This window comes from Anomaloglossus baeobatrachus, chromosome 9, assembly GCF_048569485.1.
Source record: "Anomaloglossus baeobatrachus isolate aAnoBae1 chromosome 9, aAnoBae1.hap1, whole genome shotgun sequence".
NCBI lineage: Eukaryota > Metazoa > Chordata > Amphibia > Anura > Aromobatidae > Anomaloglossus > Anomaloglossus baeobatrachus.
In genome coordinates this window covers 100,512,993-100,535,603 of record NC_134361.1, presented here as the reverse complement: position 1 = coordinate 100,535,603, position 22,611 = coordinate 100,512,993, and the positions used below count along the sequence as shown (strand labels likewise).

Here is a 22,611-nt window from a genome sequence, read left to right as displayed (position 1 = left end):
ATGGGAAGAGCCATGGGTATTAGCCCCTCCCAGCCTAAAAAAAGCAGCAACCCCAGAATTGGCATATCACATTAGATGCGCTAATTGTGGCATTTTACCTGGCTCATCCCAATTGCCCTGGGGCTGTGCGGGTCAGGGAAATATATGGGTTGACGATAGATATGCTTTATCAAAAATGGAATGAGGGCCCACACCGTTTTTCTCAATTATTTATTTATTCATCCCCCCTATTTTTGATAACCAGCCAAAGGTAAGCTGACAGCTGGGAGCCAGAGTTATCAGGGTGGAAAAAGCCATAGATATTGGCCCCTTGCCAAGATTCCAATTACGTATCATTTACTGGGCTGCTTGCTATCGATTTGAAATCATTTTATCTGCTGCAGATCTACAAGTACTCTGAAAGCTGATCTCTATATAAACCTATAAACCTGCACATACTACTGATTAAAAACAAATTGAGGGAGAAAAAAAGCCCAGATAAGGTCTTACACAGTCCCAAGATTAACCTAAGGCCCCTTTCACATGTCCGTGCTAAAAACAAACGTTTTGTATGGTCCATGGTGTAGGTACGTATTGCCGTCTGTGTGTGTGTTCCGGCTGCTGTTCTTGTGTTATCCATGTAACATCTGGATAGCACATAGACAGCACGAGTTTGTATACTTTCCTGTCTCTGGCGCTGCTGTCTGACTTGATTCCAGGTCCACAGTGAGTGCAATGAATATTCATAAGCATAATGAGCGGGCCCGGAAGCAAGTGTGACAGCAGTGCTGGAGACAGGTAAGTATAAAAATACATTTATTTCCAAGTAACATGTGTTTTCTCCGGTACATGTCACAGTGATTTCACACGGAACATATCAGGTGTGATAACCGTGCTGCCGGTAGAAAATGGACATGTTGCCATGTGAAGCACATGGACACGCACATGGTCCATGTCAAAACAGACCATGTGCGCAAGCCCATTGATTTTAATGAGTCTACTTTTGTCCCCGTCTCCAATAAATGTGAGAATGAATGTCACACGTACCAGACACACGGATATGTGAAGGAGGCCTAAAGCTGTGCTCCTAGAAGTTTCTGAGCTTTGCTGAGCTTTACAAGCCATCCGAAACTTTGCATCAATTAACTTGATTCACTTTGACTTTGAACTTTGTTTTGCATTCTGGGTGTGACAGACGACAGGCAGTAATTGGAAGTGCGTAATGCTGCACCATGGGCTACTCAATTGTGCGCAGTGGGATATTTGATTATTACTTAGATACTCAGAGTTCGTACTTAACCCCTTTTATCCTTTTACACTTATATTTAGTATTCTAATTAGGATTCACAATCTGGCTCTAAGGTACCATTGATTTTTTTTTTCTTTTGATGCAATTCCCTTCCATGTTCTAATTCAGTACAAAAAATAAATTAAAAAAATAGTATTGCAACACTTTGTTTGTGATTAAAAGCCTCCCGGTGGCTAGAATAAACTGCAGCCTCATCAGAATCGCTGCTTAAACATTATCATTTAAATGTTGAACAGGTGGCAGAAGGCAGATGTAAGCCCTGGAGGAGAATTAATGCAGATACCAACTGTATAAAAGAGGCACAGAAGAGTGACAATAATATCCCTTTAACACCATACACCTTGTATTACACTCGTAGGCAATAATGTATGGAAATCCACCGTTGGGCTGTACAGTATGCGAACAGTCAACTGAACAGGTTAATAAATCAGTCTTCCAACTTTCAACCATGGAGGCAGATCGAATTATTGGATGAAACAGATAAGATGTAATAAATGGCACTCTTTGTAATTGGGTGTTTCCACTATTCTTTATTTTACTTGTAATCTTTGAAAATGCATCTCCTCGAAGACTGAAAGCAGACCACAATGCAGAGATTTTCAATTTAGATTTCTGTTCAGGAGAGTTTCAAGTCTACCTGTGTCTAAGACAGAAGAGAAATCCCCGGCAGGAATTTCACATAGAAATATCAAGGAGACCTACCCAGCAAATACTTCCGGGCACTGGCGGTACAGTGTGGCAGCGAGCATCTACCGTATGCAGGTTTGACCCGTAGTGCTGTCACTTATTCCACACTCTCGTGAAAAAGATGGCGCTTGACTCTTATTTAGGAAATGCAATTTCTTATATGATGAGATAGCAGATACTGTAATAAGGAATAGACGGAATTTGTAAATGCCCAATTCTGTGTATTTTTCAATAAGGACACATCCAATTACCAACATCCAAATCAAACCAAGACGCTGCACAGACTGCACTCTCCTTATATCTCATCTCTTCTCTCAGACTTTATAATATGTAATTGATTCCCTTCTGTTGCATATACAGTAAAAGAGACATGATGCTTTATAACAGATTGCAATTATAAAAATCTGGTCATCGACGTCTGTCCAAATGATACAGCCTTATTGCCGTAGGGCCGTGAAATCCTGCATTGTTTGCTGAATCCATACGCAGACTGGTACATTTCATCTTTATCTTGTAGCCACTTATTGACTCTGCACTCGGAAACATGCCATCAGATGTTCCCCTGAGAATGAACTGACACCATGACATGACATGCATGACATTTCGGAGGCCATGCCCCTTTTTTTAAGCTTTAAAGGGAATCTGCCAGCAGCATCAACCATTCTAAGCCATCTATATGGGCATCCAGGTCATAGAAAGTTCATATTCCAGAGAAAAACACATTTTTCTTATATGTAAATGTGTTGTTAAGATCTATGGGTCGGACACAGATCTCCCTGAGAATCTGCCTCCAGAGATTATTTTATATGAAAGGGAGGATCACCAGTGTAAGCCATGTAATGACTTACAGTCTGTTCTCCTGGAGACTGACAGGAGAACAGACTGTCAGTCATTACATATCTCACTCTGGAAAATGCCCCCTTTAATTTAAAATGAGCTCTGGTTGCAGACTCTCAAGGAGATCTTTGTCCGACCCATAATCAAATTAGGAAAAATGCAGGTTTCTCGGGAATAAGACATAAAATCACGAATATCAAGGTATCATTTTAATCAACTTTCTAATACCCATATGCTCATATAGCTTACTTATGAATTTGTTGGTAAGATCCCTCCTATCTCTGGAAATCTAAAAACGTCCCTGTGACTTTTTGTGGGATGGATATTTGCTTTTCCTGAAGCTAGAGGCATATTTTTAAGGTCTTTTTTAAACTGCAGCCACATGAAGCAGTGACATGCACCAGGCTACAGTCTGTAAATGCATGTTGTTGACTACTTTTTTATATTTGCAATCTGTTATGTCTTATTTCTTCTTGTTATGCAACAGAAGTGACTACATTAATCTATTGAATATTTAAAAGTCTTAAGGCTGCTTTACACCAGACAATCTATCGTGCGATAGATCGTTGTGGTCACGTTTTTTGTGATGCACATCCGGCATCGCTGGCGATGCCGGCCTGTGTGACACCTCCTAGCGACGCAGTATCACTCACAAATCGTGAGTCGTGTACTGGTCGCTAGGTTCCATAATATCGTTTAATTTAGTTGTTCATCGTTTCGGTGGTAGCACACGCCGCTCCGTGTGACACCCCGGGAATGATGAACAGCAGCTCACCTGCGTCACGCGGCCGCTGACGGCTATGTGAAGGAAGGAGGTGGGCGGGATGTTTACGTCCCGCTCATCTCCGCCCCTCCGCTTCCATTGGCCGGCGGCCGTGTGACGTCGCTGTGACGCCGAACGTCCCTCCTACTCCAGGAAGTGGACGTTCGCCGCCCACAACGTTGTCGCACGAAAGGTAAGTATGTGTGACGGGGGTTACCGACTTTGTGCGACACGGGCAGCGATTTGCCCGTGACGCAAAAAGGACGGGGGCGGGTACGATCGATTGTGAAATTGCACAATCGGTCGTACCGTGTAAAGCAGCCTTAAGAGGCATCACTGTGTAAAAGTTCATATTTTTAGTAAGTTTTGTCTTAGACTAGCTTTACAACATGGAAAAAAATGTGTAATCTAGTGCTTAAGGACAAATTCAGATGTCTGTGAAACATGTTCCATGTTCCATGTATGGACCTAGATCTACAGATTGGTCATAGGTCTCCCACACACCACATCAACAACCTGATGAGACTGTTAAGTTAAGGTCAAGAGACCCGTGGCGAGTCCGGGCATCATAATAAGGGATGATCGAATACCAAAATATTCGACGTCATGAATATCAGACGAATAGGTTGCTGCTATTCGACTATTCGTGAATATTCAATGCGCAATGTAAGTCTATGGGAAACCCGAATAATTACACGTTGCAAGTTACACGGCAAGCTGTGGTGAGTGAGGAAAAGGCTGAAATGGATGGGAAAAGGCAGAAACAGTATAGGCACAGCCTGTAGAAGGTGCGTGACTGCATTTCTGGTATCTTGGAGGAATAACGTGCTCAGAGCAGCACACGGCTTTTACGTAGTCGCCAGAAAAGCTCTGAAACCAAAGTAAAAGAGGGGAAATTGATAAGAAACAGTTTGTAGTGCCTAATCACTGTAATAAAACGTAAAATCAAGCCCCAACCTAAAAAAAAACACTTTAGCTTCTCTCTCTGTCTGTCCGTCGGCCTCTCTGTCTGTCAGTTGGTCAGCCGGTCTCTGTTTGTCTGTCTCTCCCTCTCCCCCCTCTCTCATACTCACTGATCACTGACCGATCACCGTCATGGCGCTGCACGGCTGTCACACTGCTCCGGCGGCTTCTTCTGTTTTTAAAAATGCTGGCCGCTCATTATTCCATCTTGTATTCACTGCTTCCCCCGCCCACTGGCGCCTATGATTGGTTGCATTCAGACGAGCCCCCACACTGAATGACAGCTGCCTCACTGCAACCAATCACAGCCGCCGGTGAGCGGGTCTATGTAGTGCAGTAAAATAAATAAATAAATAATTTTAAATAACGGCGTGCGGTGTCCCCCCAATTTTGATGCCAGGAAAGGTAAAGCCACACGGCTGAAGGCTGGCATTCTCAGGATGGGGAAATATCAGCCAGCAGCCGCCCGGAATTGCCGTATCCATTAGATGCAACAGTCCCGGGACTCTACCCAGCTCATCCCGAATTGCCCTCGTGCAGTGGCAATTGGGGAAATAATTAGTTAATGGCAGCCCATAGCTACCACTAAGTCCTAGGTTAATCATGGCATGCGTCTATGAGACACCCCCTATGATTAACCTGTAAGTGAAAGTAAATAAACACATACAGCTGAAAAATCCTTTATTTGGAATAAAAGCCAAAAAAAACCCCTCTTTCACCACTTTATTAAAATCCCCAAATACCCCTCCAGGTCCGGCGTAAGCCACACGAGGTCCCACAACGCATCCAGCTCTGCTACATGAAGCTAACAGCAAGCGGCCACAGACCACAATCGCTCTCTGTGAGCTCCACAGAGCAACTAAAGTGAGTTGCGCTATCAGCGATGATGTCACTCAGGTTACCCGCTGCCAACACTCTCAGGTGGAGGACTCCAGCTGGCCGCTGGTAACCTGAGTGACAGCACCGCTGATCGCGCGGCTTACTTCAGTCACTCAAGGAATATGCGATCATCGGTGAGTCCTTCACCTGTGATCGCAAATCAGGTCGCGGCACACAGACAGAGCCGCACGATGACAATGAAGTCGGATGACAATCATCCAAGTTCATTCTGATCGCGCGGCTCTGTCTCGCAGCCAGCCATGCTCTATGGGGATGTGGTAGAACCGAGTGGGTCCGCATTTTAGATGCTTTTTGAAACGCACATGCAGTGACAAAATGCTGCTTTTTATTTCTCACACCAGAATGCAATGTGCGCACCTACCCTTTATTAGTTGGATCTATGAACACTCTCCCGCACACACTACAGTCTATCTATACTGCCAGCTCCCTATGACTGCGTGTTCACAAAATGGCCGCTGGCTTATATAGCCCCTATGACACTGTGCAGCCAAGCCAATCACAGTAACACCACAACAAAGATCGCTGCGGCGTTACTGTGATGGCAAGCAACATCAGATGTGTTCATTGGCTGGAAAACAGGCACCAAGAAGTCAGAAATGAAACTGAAAGTATCGGAGTGGATACTGTTTTATTCGTCGGATACCGAATGGTGTGAATAGCCTGTTATACGTCAGATACCGAATAGTGGCGAATACATTCGCTCATCCATAATCATAATCCATATTCAAACATGTTTTAGGGACATCTCAATGAGTTCTCCAGTTATCAAACTGTGCTGCATGCACCACAGGAGCTACATGGAAGATCTGTAGTGTTATCGTGCCCTGTGCTCACACTTTTCTTTTAGTAGAATAACATAGTGTAAGATTAGGACGGAGTAATCCTATAGCTGCATATACATTTATTGAAGTAAATTTAGGACTACAGAACAGGAGAAGGACTTGGGTATTCTGGTTACAATAAGCTGAGCAGCAGCACTCAATGTCAGGCAGCAGCTGCAAAAGCAAACAAGATTTTAGGTTGTATATAAAGAGAGATTAGATCCTGTGATCCCAACGTATTGTTACCCCTCTGTAAATCACTTGTAAGCCAATATCTAGAATATGGGATCCAGTTTTGGGCTTCACATTTTAAAAAAGACATTCATAAGTTAGAGTCAGTTCAAATGCGAGTAACTACCATATTTTTCGCTTTATAAGACGCACCTGATTATAAGACGCACCCCCAAATTTGGTGAAGGAATAGAGAATTTTTTTTTTTTAATGTTAAATGGTGTCCATCTTATAATGCCAGTGTCCGTCTAACAAATCATATAGGGTATATGTCCCTCATAGCCCCCCATCATAAAATTAGCCCCCCTTAATCTGGATATGGCCCCCTTATATTGAATATAGCCCCCTTGTGCTGGGACACGTCCCCCTGTGCTGCTCATGGCCCCTACAGATGGCACACCTCCCCTGTGTTTGATATGGCCCCCATACTGCTGCCCATGGCCACTATAGATGGCACATCCCTGTGTTAGATATGCCCCCCATACTGCTGCCCATAATAAAATAAAACACTCTTTCCTTACCTTCTCAGCGCTGTAATCCCTGTGTCTCCCTCCATGGGGTTGAGCTCCGACCTCCTCCACTTCTTAGTTCTTGCTGCCGGTCATGTGATCGGCACGGCAGAGTGATATCATCTCTGCGTGCCTTATCACAGACAGCAGCAGCAGGAGACTGGGAGATCAACGCTGGAGGTAAGTAAAGCTTTTTTTATTTTACTATGGGCAGCAGTATGGGGGCCATATCTAACACAGGGGGATCATGTGCGATCAAAGGGAGCACAGGCACATATAATATGCCCCGTTGCCCCAGTCCATCAGCGCAATGTGGTTTCAGCACCACGCTGATGGACAGCGGCTGTGCATATTATATGAGCGGGAGCAGGAGATCTAACGCTGCCGCCCGCAGCTTTCACCTGCCCCTAGCACCGCTCCAGAGCGGACCCTGCAGTGTATATATATATTATTATTATTATTATTGTTTATTTATAGAGCACCATTGATTCCATGGTGCTGTACATGAGGGGGTTACATACAGAATACATGTACACGTTACAATAGACAGACTAGCACAGGGGGAAGAGGGCCCTGCCCTTGCGGGCTTACATCCTAAAGGATTTTGGGGAGGAGACAGTAGGTGGGGTGTAGGTGGGGCGGCAGCTCCGCACGGTGGTGGGGCGGCAGCTCCGCACGGTGGTGGGGCGGCAGCTCCGCACGGTGGTGGGGCGGCAGCTCCGCACGGTGGTGGGGCGGCAGCTCCGCACGGTGGTGGGGCGGCAGCTCCGCACGGTGGTGGGGCGGCAGCTCCGCACGGTGGTGGGGCGGCAGCTCCGCACGGTGGTGGGGCGGCAGCTCCGCACGGTGGTGAAGCAGTGAGGTCATTGAAGGTTATAGGCATTTCTGAACAGATGAGTCTTTAGGTTCCGTTTGAAGCTTGCGAGTGTAGTAGATAGTCTGACGTGTTGAAGCAGTGAGTTCCAGGAGACTGGATATATATATATATATTTATATATATGTACACACCACCACCCCCCATATATTCGGTTTATAAGACGCACCGCCTACTTTCCCCCAAAATTTGGGGGAACAAAGTGCGTCTTCTAAAGTGAAAAATACGGTAGATTACTAAAAGGTATGGGAGACCTCCCATATAATGAGAGTTTAAAAAAGTTGGATTTGTTTAGCTTAGAAAAAATATGTCTCAGTGGAGATCTCAGCTATATGTATAAATACATGTGTGGTCAATATAAAGGGCTGGCACATGACATATTCCTTCCAAAGACAGTACTAAGGACTTGGGGGCATTCACTGCAAGTAAAAGAGAAGAGATTCCGGAAGCTAAATAGTAAATGGTTCTTTACAGTTAGAGCAGTCAGACTGTGGAATGCCCTACCACAACAGATAGTATTGGTAGACACGATAACAGCTTTTAAAAAAGGGCTGGATAATTTCCTCAGTACACACAACATTATCCGTTATAAATGACTTATTGACAAATGTAGAATTGGTGGAGGAAGGTTGAACTAGATGGACCCAGGTCTTTTCAACCTTTGTAACTATGTAAGGCCAGAGTCACACTTGTGAATGACTTGCGCGAGTCTTGCATTGCATCAACCAGCACGGCTGCACACTCTCCTGACAGGAGCGGGTCAGCTGCATATATTTCTATGCAGCTGAAATGCTCCTCTCCAGAGAGTGTGCGGCCGTGCCGGGTGATGCGATGCAAGACTGGTGCAAGTCACTCATAACTGTAACTTTGGCCTAAAGCGTGGTCTGTACTCGAATGTAATTTGATTGAGAATGCTGTACTTGACTTAAGAACATTCAGGAACACTTATATATGGTTTTAAACACTTGGTAGTCTGACAGCGAGTATATACTGTAGAAGGTAGAGGTTTAAAAACCCAGGATATTCTGAATGATATCAATAGAAGTTGAGTGATATTAATCAGGTGGACAGACAATGATGGGCATCCATTACACAAAGTAGTGTGCAATACAGTTTCTAGTTTAGTAGAAGGTATATCACAGTAATATTAAGGTATTTTTCTTAGTGAATGAGAAAAAGATCATTATCTTCCTCAAACAAAATTTTTTACAATGATATTTATTTGTAGTTTTTGCAATGAGCATGTGAGAAATATGAATCACATATGTGACATCTGTCTCTCTAATACAAAACGTATTTACAACTTTCAACCACATTAATGACAACTCTGAGCTGAAGACAAGCCGGATCAATGTGGACAGTAAACATATATGTAAAAGGAGGATGTAATTGATAGTCAATGAGAGATTCAATTACATCCTGTTTTGTCAATTAATAACCCACTTAATTTGATAATTACTTCTTAAGTGTAGGAACAACATGCATTTACTTATACAAATGAATTACAAACTTACTGACACTCTCTAGATCTTCAGCGATGTAATTAAAGGAAAAGTTTTCTGGTGAGTCATAGAAAAACCATTCTCATTGACTTCTCATTTGTTAATTGGCTGTTTAGTTGGGAGATATTGTTTATTTTCCAAAGTAGAATGCATACAGATATACACACACAATCTCTCTCTATATAATATTAATTTTATGTTTAGCAATGAAAAGTATAAAATAACAACATTATAAACAAGTAATAAAAACTGTTGATATAAAAAGCGCATATAGGGTCTTACCAGGATAACAACAGTAAGGGTTAATAGAAACCACTCACCTGGGATGGTTGTGTGATACACAACCAGTATTAAAGCATGTATCAGCTGCTGCAGACTCCACGTGTCAAAGGCAGGAGTAAGAAAAAAACAAGGATAACAAGTGGAAAAAACGTTTGCGCTGCTGTGCCAAAAAAGAGTTAGTTCAAAATAAGAGCAATGCAGGGTGGTTTATTCTACAGGTTTCAGAGATAACCCCTCTCCTTCATCAGGAAATCCACCAAAAATGGTAAACACTAGTTTACCAGTTTTGGTGGATTTCCTGATGAAGAAGAGGGGTTATCTCTGAAACGCATAGAATAAACCACCCTTCATTGCTCTTATTTGGAATTAACTCTTTATTGGCACAGCAGCGCGAATGTTTTTTCTACTTTTTAACATTATAAGCTAAACAGTCTGCACAGTGAAGATTCCACAAAATGGAACGTATTTTTGTCATTTTTGAAGACTTTCATTTTCATTGGCATAAACATTTACTAAGAAAAGTGGCTTTGATTACCGCTTTTAGAACACAGCCAATGTACGCGTCTGTGTTTTTCCATTAAAAGAAAAAAAACTTTTGGTACCGTGTTAGCCGGTTGAAAAATTATTGATTGCTCTCAGCGAGGGAAACAAAAGTATAATTTTGTAGTTGTGATACCTTTTAATGGCTAACTAAAAAAAATGTTGTTACAAAGCAAGCTTTCGAGACTCCTTAGGTCTCTTCATCAGGCATGGTATTGTTGAGGAGGGCCATTAGATCAAATACTTGATTAAGCTCTTGACAGGGGATTGTGGAAATGTGTCGATTTGCCTTGTATGAACCAGATTTTCAGAGATCACTAAGATGGCCACCGATGACATCATAGACCCTCCCATCAGCATGGATCCACCATATGATGTCCCTCCCATCAGCATCACCACGGATCTGTCCAATGAAGTCATAGATCTGCCTACGATGATGCCCACCAATCAGCTCATGGACTAACACATTGTTCAACCCACTGACCAATGGACACATCCAAGTATGCCTACTGTAGCACTGAACATGCCCCTTTTCCTAGTTTTTATAAGAGCATGTTCTTGAATAAATCAAGCAGTCTTGGGCCGACATCGATCGAGGAAAGATGAATATCCGACTGTGTGTCTGATCTCATTTTTCAAGCATGCACTCGATCCATTCCAATTAGGCCAGGCAGCAGGCAACAAGTGACCTCTGGTTAAGAGTTCACCCTAACAATATGACAAAATATCTGAAGAAGCACAAATATATACACAAACAGAGCAGATGCATGGTATAATAAAAGGACATTTAAATAAACAAACAAACACTGAGCTTAGGGGTGCTTCACACACAGCAAGCTCACTGCCGAGATCGCTGCTAAGTCACGCTTTTTGTGACGCAGCAGTGACCTCATTAGCGATCTCGCTGTGTGTGACAATGAGCAGCGATCTGGCCCCTGCTGCGAGATCGCTGCTCGTTACACACAGCCCTGGTTCGTTTTCTTCAAAGGCGCTCTCCCACTGTGACACACAGATCGCTGTGTGTGACAGCGAGAGAGCGACAAATGAAGCGAGCAGGGAGCAGGAGCCGGCGTCTGACAGCTGAGGTAAGCTTGTAACCAAGATAAACATCGGGTAACCAAGGTGGTTACCCGATATTTACCTTAGTTACCAGCCTCTGCAGCTCTCACGCTGCCTGTGCTGCCGGCTCCGGCTCTCTGCACATGTAGCTGCTGTACACATCGGGTTAATTAACCCGATGTGTACAGCAGCTAGGAGAGCAAGGAGCCAGCGCTAAGCAGTGTGCGCGGCTCCCTGCTCTCTGCACATGTAGCTGCATTACACATCGGGTTAATTAACCCGATGTGTACTGTAGCTAGGAGAGCAAGGAGCCAGCGCTCAGTGTGCGCGGCTCCCTGCTCCCTGCACACACAGCTAAGCGGTGTGCGCTGGTAACTAATGTAAACATCGGGTAACCATACCCGATGTTTACCTTAGTTACCAGTCTCCGCAGCTTCCAGACGGCGGCTCCGTGCAAGCGCAGCGTCGCTTGCACGTCGCTGCTGGCTGGGGGCTGTTCACTGGTCGCTGGTGAGATCTGCCTGTTTGACAGCTCACCAGCGACCATGTAGCGATGCAGCAGCGATCCTGACCAGGTCAGATCGCTGGTCGGATCGCTGCTGCATCGCTAAGAGTGAAGGTACCCTTAGAGAGTGAATCCTTAATTAGCTTTGATTGGGGTGTGAAGGTTTTAGTGCCCCAATATCCATGTAGGATCAGCAGCCTGGTCCCCTTTAAGCTTCAGAATCTATTTTATGCTAAAGTAACGTGTGAGAGAATTATGTCAAATGTAATTAATATTTGTAAAAATTTCTGCCAGAATCACAGTGTACAGCCATTTCTCAGGCAGGTATTCTGCCACCACCTTATCAGGACCATGCCCTGAGCAAGAGGGCAGCTAATTAGTCTCTTGTCAATTTTGCTATCGCTTTGAAACCTTGGCATGTCATGAGATATTTTTCCAATCTTGGTCTGAAAGTCAGTCACAAAAATGCCAGTGTTTGAATTGGCAGATGTTGGAGAATGATGCCAAGCCATGTCTGACAGCAGTTGTCACTCTGCTTTGCCTTCCAACATTTATTTCGGTAGCATAAGTCATTTTATTTCAGCCACATTATAATGTGACATTTTATCAGTCTGTAATATATAAACCTTTCTAAAAGGGTCCTTCAGGTATAGCTCTAATTTCATTAAACAGTGAGCTTCTTTATAATGAGGCATTCGAGGTATGATACGAAGCTTCAATGCCACCTCTCTGCAGTACGGAGCCTCTGATGGATCACTTTTCATTTACACAGTAGATTTCAACCAACCTTCATCAAAGTTAATGCGGATAACAATGTCAGGAGTCATGACTGAATAATTGGTATAGTAGAGAAACCAGCCAAATTGAAGTACTCCTATTATAAAACCTACATAGAAATCTTTAGATGCCTTGTTATTGTCTGTATTACTTGCAAAAGTATATGTAGCACGATAGAGGTATATGCTGTGAAATGCTTCCAATGCACACCTCTTACAGGAGGCTGAAACATCCGGTCAGCATTAGGTTGTGTACACACGGAGCTTTTTGAAAAGTTCAAGTGGAAACAGCTTCAGGTAACAATCCTACTATGACAGGTTTTGTGGGAAAGTTGTTCCCTGAAACTGTTTGAGTCTGCATGCACACGTTGAGTACGTTGAGTATTTGGTGAGGTTTTTACCTCAGCATTTGTAGCCAAAATCAGGAGTTTAACAATCCGAGGGAAAGTATAAAAGAAACACGTCACCACTTCTACATTTTTTGCCCACTTCGGGTTTTGGCTTACAAATACTGAGGTAAAAAAACTCACCTAATACTCATTGTGTGCACGTGATCTTAGTGTTTAATGGTCAGTACTTTGAGGATTTTTTTCCACCTCAGCTCTGTAAAACACCTCATGGAAAAAAATTAAGTTCATGTCACTTCTTTGATGAGGCTCCTGATGAAGTGTTCTACAAGCTAAGCATTGTGCAACCCAACAGCTGCAGGCTTCAGGAAAAAAAAAACTCTACCATCACTTTTCTAGCCCACGTTCACACGTTGAGTATTTGGTAAGGTTTTTTACCTCAGTATTATAAGCCAAACCATGAGTGGGACAATCAGAGGAAAAGTATAATGGAAACACCGGCACCACTCCTGCATTTTTTACCCTCTACTGGTTTTGGCTTACACATACTGAGGTAAAAAAAACCTCACCAAATACTCAAGGTGCACATGTGGCACAATTTATTGAAGAAAAACAAACTCTTTAGGCCACGTGCATATGTTGAGTATTTGGTAAATTTTTTACCTCATTAATATAAGCCAAAACCAGGAGTGGAGCAATCAGAGGAAAAGTATAATAGAAACATGTCCCCACTTCTGTATTTTTCAGCCACTCCTGGTTTTGGCTACAAAGTCCACGTGCACACGTTGAGTATTTGGTACGGTTTTTTTAACCTCAGAATTTGTAAGTCAAAACCAGGAGAGGGTAAAAAATATAGAAGTGGTGCCCGTGTTTCTGTTATACTTTTCCTGAAGCTATGTGCGCACTAGAAAGTGTATTTTTCTTGAGAAAAAAACGGACCCTCTGAAAGAATCCCACACCCGCGATAAAAACCGAGGTAAAACCGCACCCGTGTTTTTGCCGCGATTTGTCGCGGATTTACTGCGGATTTTACGCAAGTTGGTCCTTGCGGTTTTTACCATTTTCTATGGCAAAAACCGCAGTACCTGTGGAAAAGAAGTGACATGCTCATTTAGGGCTCATGCACACGTAACTGCTGAAAATTCTGCAGTGATTTGACAGCATATGTGCGCTTCAAATCGCTGCAGAAACACTGCATAATGGATGCAGTTTTTTTGTACAAAAAAGCCGATTTCATGCGCCATGGCTGCTGCCCCCACCATACACAGAGTCGGAGCTGCATCCATAGCGCACGGATTAATTGTCATGCTCATTTTATGAACGCACGGATTTGGGTCAAAATTTTAGCGCCCAAATCACTGCGTTCATAAAAGCATTGTGCGCACGTGTCATGCACAATCTTCATAGATTGTGCAGGGGACGCAGGACGCATGCATTTGCACTGCAGTGCAATACACAACGTAAATGCATGCAATTACGCAACGTGTGCACGAGCCCTAATTCCGCAGTGGAAAATCCGCGGAAATAAAAAAACGCAGTGTGCGCACAGCATTTTTTCAGACCCATAGGATTTGCTGGGGAATGACTGCAGCAATGTTAGACACATTTTTTGCAGTAATTCCGTGGCAAATCCGAGGCAAAATCCATGGTAAATTCGCAGCGTGATCACAGGGCCTGATTGTTCCATTCCTCGTTTTGTCTTACAAATACTGAGTTAAAATACTCACCAAATACTAAACGTGTACACGTGGACTAAGGTTATGCGACATCTTTTTAAGACCCGCAACACACATCCTTGTAATTTGTACGTGTGTGGTACGTATTTGCACGTACCAGAGACACGTAGACACAGAGACCCATGTTAATCAATGGTAGATGGCACACACACGTAAAATCGCACGGAACGTGTGTCCGTGAGGTAAGTACGCTGTGTGTGTTTTCGCTTTTCTACACAGACAACATGTCCGGTTTTGGCCGGAAGCACGCAGGCACGGACCCGCTTTAGTCTATGGGTCCGTGCCTGCACGTACCGCACACGGATTATGTCCGTGTTCAGCACGTTTCGTTCGTGTGCGTTTTTACACTAGCGATCTTATTTTTTTTTTTTTTTTTTTAATTAAATTCAGTATACTTACCTTTTTTTCTGCTGTTCTCAGTCATACTTACATTGGCGCTCGTTTTTTTTCTTCCCCCGGCTCATACCGCTCCCCGATCACCAGCGCGGCGAGGAACAGCTGTGCAGAGAATACGCGGCAACAATTACTTTGAATATGCTGGCCGCTCATTAATCAATCTCGTATTCCCTGCTTTCCCCGTCCACAGACTCCTGTGATTGGTTGCAGTCAGACATGCCCCCCACGCTGAGTGACAGCTGTCTCACTGCACCCAATCACAGCAGCCGGTGGGCGTGTCTATACTGTGCAGTAAAATAAATAAATAAATAATTTAAAAAAACGGCGCGCGGTCCCCTCCAATTTTAATACCAGCCAGATAAAGCCATACGACTGAAGGCTGGTATTCTCAGGATGGGGAGCCCCACGTTATGGGGAGCCCCCCAGCCTAACAATATCAGTCAGCAGCCGCCCAGAATTGCCGCATACATTATATGCGACAGTTCTGGGACTGTACCCGGCTCTTCCCGATTTTCCCTGGTGCGTTGGCAAATCGGGGTAATAAGGAGTTTTTGGCAGCCCATAGCTGCCAATAAGTCCTAGATTAATCATGTCAGGCGTCTCTCCGAGATACCTTCCATGATTAATCTGTAAATTACAGTAAATAAACACACACACTCGAACAATCCTTTATTAGAAAAAAAACCACAAACCTATACCCTGGTTCACCACTTTAATAAGCCCGAAAAAGCCCTCCATGTCCGGCGTACTCCAGGATGGTCCAGAGTCGCTTCCAGCTCTGCTGCATGAAGGTGACCGGAGCTGCAGAAGACACAGCCGCTCCTGTCAGCTTCACTCAGCTAATGAAGGGAATCAGCTGTATTCAGCGTTGGCCGCGAGTAACCTCAGTAGCAGCTCAGCTGATCGCGCTATTCCCTTCATTAGCTGCGTGGAGGTGGCAGGAGTGGCGGTGTCTTCTGCAGTTCCAGTCACCTCCATGCAGCAGAGCTGGATGCGACGCTGGAGCATCCTGGATTACGCCGGACATGGAGGGCTTTTTCGGGCTTATTAAAGTGGTGAACCAGGGTATATGTTTATGTTTTTTATTTCTAATAGAGGATATTTTCGGGTGTGTGTGTTTATTTACTGTCACTTACAGATTAATCATGGAAGGTATCTCGGGGAGATGCCTGGCATGATTAATCTAGGACTTATTGGCAGCTATGGGCTGCCAAAAACTCCTTATTACCCTGATTTGCCAACGCACCAGGGCAAATCGGGAAGAGCCGGGTACAGTCCCAGAACTGTCGCATATAATGTATGCGGCAATTCTGGGCGGCTGCTGACTGATATTGTTAGGCTGGGGGGCTCCCCATAACGTGGGGCTCCCCATCCTGAGAATACCAGCCTTCAGTCGTATGGCTTTATCTGGCTGGTATTAAAATGGGGGGGGACCGCACGGCGTTTTTTTTAATTATTTTTTTATTTATTTTACTGCACAGTATAGACACGCCCACCGGCTGCTGTGATTGGGTGCAGTGAGACAGCTGTCACTCAGCGTGGGGGTCGTGTCTGACTGCAACCATTCACAGGCGTCTGTGGGTGGGGAAAGCAGGGAATACGAGATTGATTAATGAGCGGCCGGCATATTCAAAGAAATTGTTGCCGCGTATTCTCTGCACAGCTGTTCCTCACCGCGCTGGTGATCGGGGAGCGGTAAGTATGAGAGAGGGCTGCTAACTTCAGTCACTCGGGGGATTAGCGGTCACTGGTGAATCCTTCACAGGTGACCGCTAATCAGTACGCGGCACACAGACAGAGCAGCGGCATGACAATGAAGTCGGGTGAAGTTCACCCGAGTTCATTCTCATCGCACAACTCTGTCTGCTGTCAGCCGACATGTATCAACGACATTGTGCAACACACAAACGGACATTCCACACGGACATTCCACAGACACATACACGGGCATTTTACACACAAAAACGGACATTTTACACGTACACACGGCTCGCATATGCCATCACACGGATGCCATACGTACCGGAGAAACGCCCCAAAAAAACGGAACACGGACCCGAAAAAGTACCGTGTCACATGCACGTTTTTTTTGCGGAAGTGTGTTTTAGGCCTAAGGTGCTCTAAAAACTGCCTGAAAAAGTACTAACTAAACTCTCTAAGGCCCCCTTCACATGTCCATGTCTCCGGTACGTGCTAGGTCCATGCCCGTATGTACCGGAAACACGGGCACACGTATGCCCATTAAAATCAATAGGTATATGTGCACGCACATGTTCTGCCAGTGGCCCGTGCCTCCGTGTTCTGTGTGCTCCACACGGATGCATGTCCGTGTTTCTCCGGCAGCACGGGCCCACACATGTACCACACGGGTGTAGTGTGGATGCGGGTGCACGTGACACGTGCCGGAGAAACACACAACATTGTAAAAAATAAAAAAAACACAAACTCCCCTCCACGAGCCCTGCAGTCTCTGCCGCGGCTGTCACCTGCATCCGTCCCCCAGTGAATTTGATCAATGCGTCTTCTTCACTGGGGGCCGGAAGCAGCATCAGCGGGGCGTGGCCTGTGACGGACGCTATCATTCAGCACCACAGACAGCTTCGGAAGAAGCAGGTAAGGCAGGACTTTCCGTTCTCCGTGTGCTATTACGTATAACACACGGTGAACAGGAATGTGCCACAAACACGGCACAAGGGGAGCAAACCACCCCTTTAATACGTACGTGAAAAAACGGATCGTTTTTTTCACGGATGTGTGAAGGGGGCCTAAGACTGAACCTCTGCATTTCTATATAAAAACACCTTATTTATATGTTCAGCCTACAACCAAATCAGGTTTCAAAAGATGGTAAGTGATTAAGAGGCTCCTGACCATTCTACAGGCTTTTTACAGTTGAAGAGTCTCTATAGTTTAAAATGGAAGCCAACATAAAAGCTCAAAAATTCCCGGAAGATGCCCAGGGATTTTTTGGATAGGCCATCAGTGTAAAAGTAGTGGTTAATTCCTTTAAACTGACTCCAAATGGTTAACAGCCCCAATAACTACAGTTGGAGGCAAATGACAGCTGTATAACACAGCCAGCACCTGCTATGTATGAAGCTCACTGAGTTCCTGAGCTCTCTCCATATAACCGCATCTGACATGGGACGCACATATACTTCATATGTTGTGAAGGGTTTGATTTTAATGCTTGTTATTTTTCTGAGCCTAATTGCAGCAATAGTTTTGCTGACTATAAGGGCTCATGCATGTGGCTATATTACTGCCTATATTAATGGGTATTACTGAATCCTGATACTGCACCCACAGCATTTGGTGGGCAATACTGTAACTCTGTAAAACGCTTTATACAAAGGGTTTTTTTTTATCAGACTACATATGAATTCTTCAAAAGAATACCATCCCTAGCTCCGTTATATTCTGTATTACTGAATATATATATTATTAAATGTTTCTGTACCATGTGTCATCTCAATTCTCTCAGTAACAGGGTCATTCATAAAATGTGCCATGCCATTTTGCCTCTGCATCATTATTCACTTTATTATTCAGCTCTTAAAAATTAACCTACTAAACAGATTTCAATTCTTGCAACCTTTTCCTAATTTTGCTTGTGATTGTCTGGACTAATTTTGATTTTCTCCAACAGGTATTACTGTAGATGGACATGGCTTCATTTATTTTGTTGATGGCACCATGATTCGGAAAATTGATGATAGAGGCATTATTTCAACACTCATAGGTCTCAATGGGTTAACCTCAACCCAGCCGCTAAGCTGTGACTCAGGAATGGACATCAGTCGGGTAAGAGGCATATGTGGCTTTATGTTGTATGTAAATTATATTTTGGCATCTCATGTTTATTTAAACACTTCACTTTGGTGTAAATACAACTTTTTTTTATGTGATGCATCAAAAATATTAGGGTCAAAGTTTAAGGTCTACATAGGAAAGACGGGCTACCGTGACCATAATGTTCCATAGCACTAGATGATGGGTCGTGCTGCATAAACATACTTCAGTTCTGTATCTTGCTTTTTGTAATTCACTATGGCTGTAATGCCTTTCAAAAAAGTAGTCACAGCAGGGTTATCTTTATTGTCCAGGCCTTTGTTGACAAACCATATGGCAACTAGGGCTCTCTTTTGAATCCTCAAATACATATCTTGAATTCAAATGTGTGATTTTGGTGGAAACCTGGGGTGCTAACAAAATTCTTTCAAGCATAAAGCCGTTTTTATTGCCATACAACAATATATTTGGTGGGCCACAAGATAAGAAAGAAAAGAATATATGAGGTTTAGCATTTTAAATTGAGTTGAATCCATTGGTAGGCCCTCAAATCAAGGAACATTTCACTGGTGAATGGTACCAAAAGTTATTTTCTCTTGTAACTGGTGATGAAGACACGGCTTGTACATAGTCTGGTCTTATCTGTAGTAACATGTGGATGCAAAACCTGGACGGTAAATAGAGAAGACAGAAAAAGAATCAATGTCTTCAAAACATCGAGCTAGGGAAGGATGTTATTAATATCATTGATGGCAAGAAGAACAAACAAATCAATTTTGGAACAAATCAAGCCTGACATGTTAGCCAAGCTATGACCTGCCTACTTTGGACACATGATACAATGAGAGAAATCACTGGTAGGAGGAATAGAGGGAACAAGGTGAAGAGGAAGACCAGCAACCCGATGGCTTGATACAATCAAGATAATGGTGGATATCACCCTGGTTGACCTATCTAGGTTTCAGAGTGCTTTACACACTGCGACATCGCTAACGATATATCATCGGGGACACTGTGTTTGTGAAGCACATCCGGTGTCGTTAGCGACATCGCAGTGTGTGACACCTAAGAGCGACCTTAAATGACCACAAAAGAGTTAAAAAGCGTTGGTCTGTAACTAGAGATGAGTGAACCGGTCGCGGTTCGACTCGAGGTAGGTTCGCCGAACGGAGGTCGCGTTTGAGTTCGGTTCGGCAAGCCGTTCGACGAACCTCTCAAACCCCATAGGAAATAACACAGCCGGTCACTAACGGAGATCACCGTTGCCATAACAACGCGCTTGTTGGCGGTGACGTCACCGCAGCTTCTGGTCACACACTGAGTGATTACTGCACGGGGAATATCACCGCCTTCTTCCTATGCAGCGCTGCTCTTGATTGAGCAGTGCTGCATGTGTTGAAGGAGAAAGAAGACAGAAGAGCATGGATCATGGAGGGCTGACAGTAAGTAATAAACATGGAGTCTCTAAGTGTGTCTGTGTATTTAATTCTATTAAAGTATTTTTTCTCTGTGTGGTGTAGTTTTTTGTAACCCTTTATTGGAGATTCTTAATGGCCGGGTCAAACTTGCCTGACATTAAGAATCTCTGGCTTAATACTAGCTAGTAAAACAAAGCCAGTATTAACCCTTATTACCCAGCAAGCCACCGTCACTAGGGCTGTTGGAAGAGTTGAATACAGCGCTAGATGATGGCGCTTCTATGAAAGCGCCATTTTCTGGGGTGGCTGCGGACTGCAATTCGCAGCAGAGGCGTCCAGAAAGCTCGGGCTAACCTGTGCTGTGGATCCAATCTCCAGCTGCCTAGTTGTACCCGGCTGGACACAAAAATTGGGCGAAGCCCAAGTCGTTTATTTTTTTAATTATTTCATGAAATTCATTAAATAATTAAAAAATGGGCTTCCCTATATTTTTAGTTCACAGCCGGGTACAAATAGGCAGCCGGGGGTTGGGGGCAGCCCGTACCTGCCTGCTGTACCTGGCTAGAATACAAAAATATGGTGAAGCCCACGTCATTTTTTTTTTTAGTTTTTGGCAAAAAAAATGCTTCCCTGGATTTTCCATAGCCAGTGAAGGTAACACCAAGTAGTGGGCATTAGCAGCCAGTAGCTGCTTGGATTACCCTCAGCTAGCAATACAAAAAATGCAGCGGGAGCCCATATATATTTTTTTTTATTATTTATTTAAATAACTAAAAAAAAAAAAAAAAAAGGGCTTCCCTGTATTTTGATTGCCTGACATTACAGTACTGTAAAAATAAATCTTTAAAAAAATGGCGTAGCACTCCGCGGTATTTTTGATTCTCAGCGCAGATAAAGCAGACAGCTACGGGTTGCCACCCCCATCTGCCTGGCGTTACCTTGGCTGGCAATCAAAATACAGGGAAGCTCATTAATTTTTTTTATTTAAAAAAATAGTTTAAAAAAAAATGACGTGGGGTCTTCCCATTTTTGATAGCCAGCTAGGGTAAAGCAGAAGGCTGTAGCCTGAAAACCACAGCTGGCAGCTTTACCGTGGTTGGAGCTATCGCTAGCGATGTTGCAGCATGTAAAGCACCCTTTACACAAGATTAATTTTACTAAAGAACATTTATCCATCAAATGGCTCGAGCTCAAGCTGAAAGTCATTAAAAAAACATTGGTACAACTTTGCACATTTCAAGAGTATCTTTCACTTAGTGTAACTTTTTAGTTATTATTAGTGATGCCCATACTATTAGATTAGGTGGGCTGCCCAGCAACATAGATGGGCTTGGCTTTATCCTGCTTAAAAATAAATATAATGTGCACAAAAAACATAATGAATATATGAGGTATTGGTCAATATTTTAAGCAAAATACGCAAGCTTTGAACTAACGTCAAGGGTTCCCATTGTATACAAATCCCTACATTAAAACGAAAAGCCACATTAAAAGGAATACAAAATTTCCAAATAAAACAAAAAAATTAACAAAGCAAAAAAGGGCAACCTTTATTATCTGCCGAGATCTCAGAAACTAATGCACTAACAGAAAGCAGTAACCCCCCTGATAAAGGAGGTAACACAGGTGCAAAATGAGACAACTACTCATAACCTGCCAATTCAGAGAGGGGGTGATTGCTTAGTATAAGGGCTCATACAGACAATCGTATTTTTGGTCCGAGCGCTATGCAGGAAAAAGTGGACAGCACTCGGACTAATGTTATTCAATGGGACAGTGCAGATGGCTCATATTTTTTACTGACAGAATCTGTATGTGAAAAAAATTGCAGCCAGCACAATTTTCCTTCGCAATGAGACTCAGCCATTTAAATCTATGGGTGCTAGAAAAAAACTGGATGCCACAGTATAGCATCCGATTTTTAGGGATACGTTAGGAAATTGTAACTGGTCCTGTAGATTATTAACAGCTACTGCTATAAAAAAAATGGTTTTCACATGGACTGCACACAGATGACAAGTGAGAAAAACATCGACTAACTTTTCTAGATGAAAATTATTTATGCAAGGAATTGATTGACATCTTGACCAACATACGCAACCCAAATCAAGAGTGCTCCCTATTTTGAAAGTCCCTATTTGAAAACTAAAAGCAATAGCCACAGATAAACTATGGTGTCTCTCCTGGGGGTATTCAAATTGTCTCTTCAGGAAGTTAGGAGATGAACTCTAGTGCTATATGAGAAGCTGTAGTGGGGTCTAAGGGGAAAACTTTTTGCATTGCATACAGATTAAACTTGTATAGGCCGCTGGTCACAGACATGTAGTACACAATGTCTGGTTTAAAGCCTTTAGTGACACTCATTCTATTAGATTAGGTGGGCTG

At 43.6% G+C, this 22,611-nt stretch overlaps 1 protein-coding gene across 5 annotated transcripts in view; it reads left to right on the top strand.

Moving 5' to 3' along the window:
* Positions 1-22,611, top strand: part of TENM1 (teneurin transmembrane protein 1) — a 1,354,271-nt gene that overhangs the window by 1,153,613 nt on the left and 178,047 nt on the right. For all 5 annotated transcript variants that reach the window (XM_075323916.1, XM_075323915.1, XM_075323914.1 and 2 more), the window contains one exon: positions 18,666-18,820. In XM_075323916.1, coding sequence (XP_075180031.1) covers positions 18,666-18,820 — 155 coding nt within the window. The remainder of the gene's footprint in view (positions 1-18,665; positions 18,821-22,611) is intronic.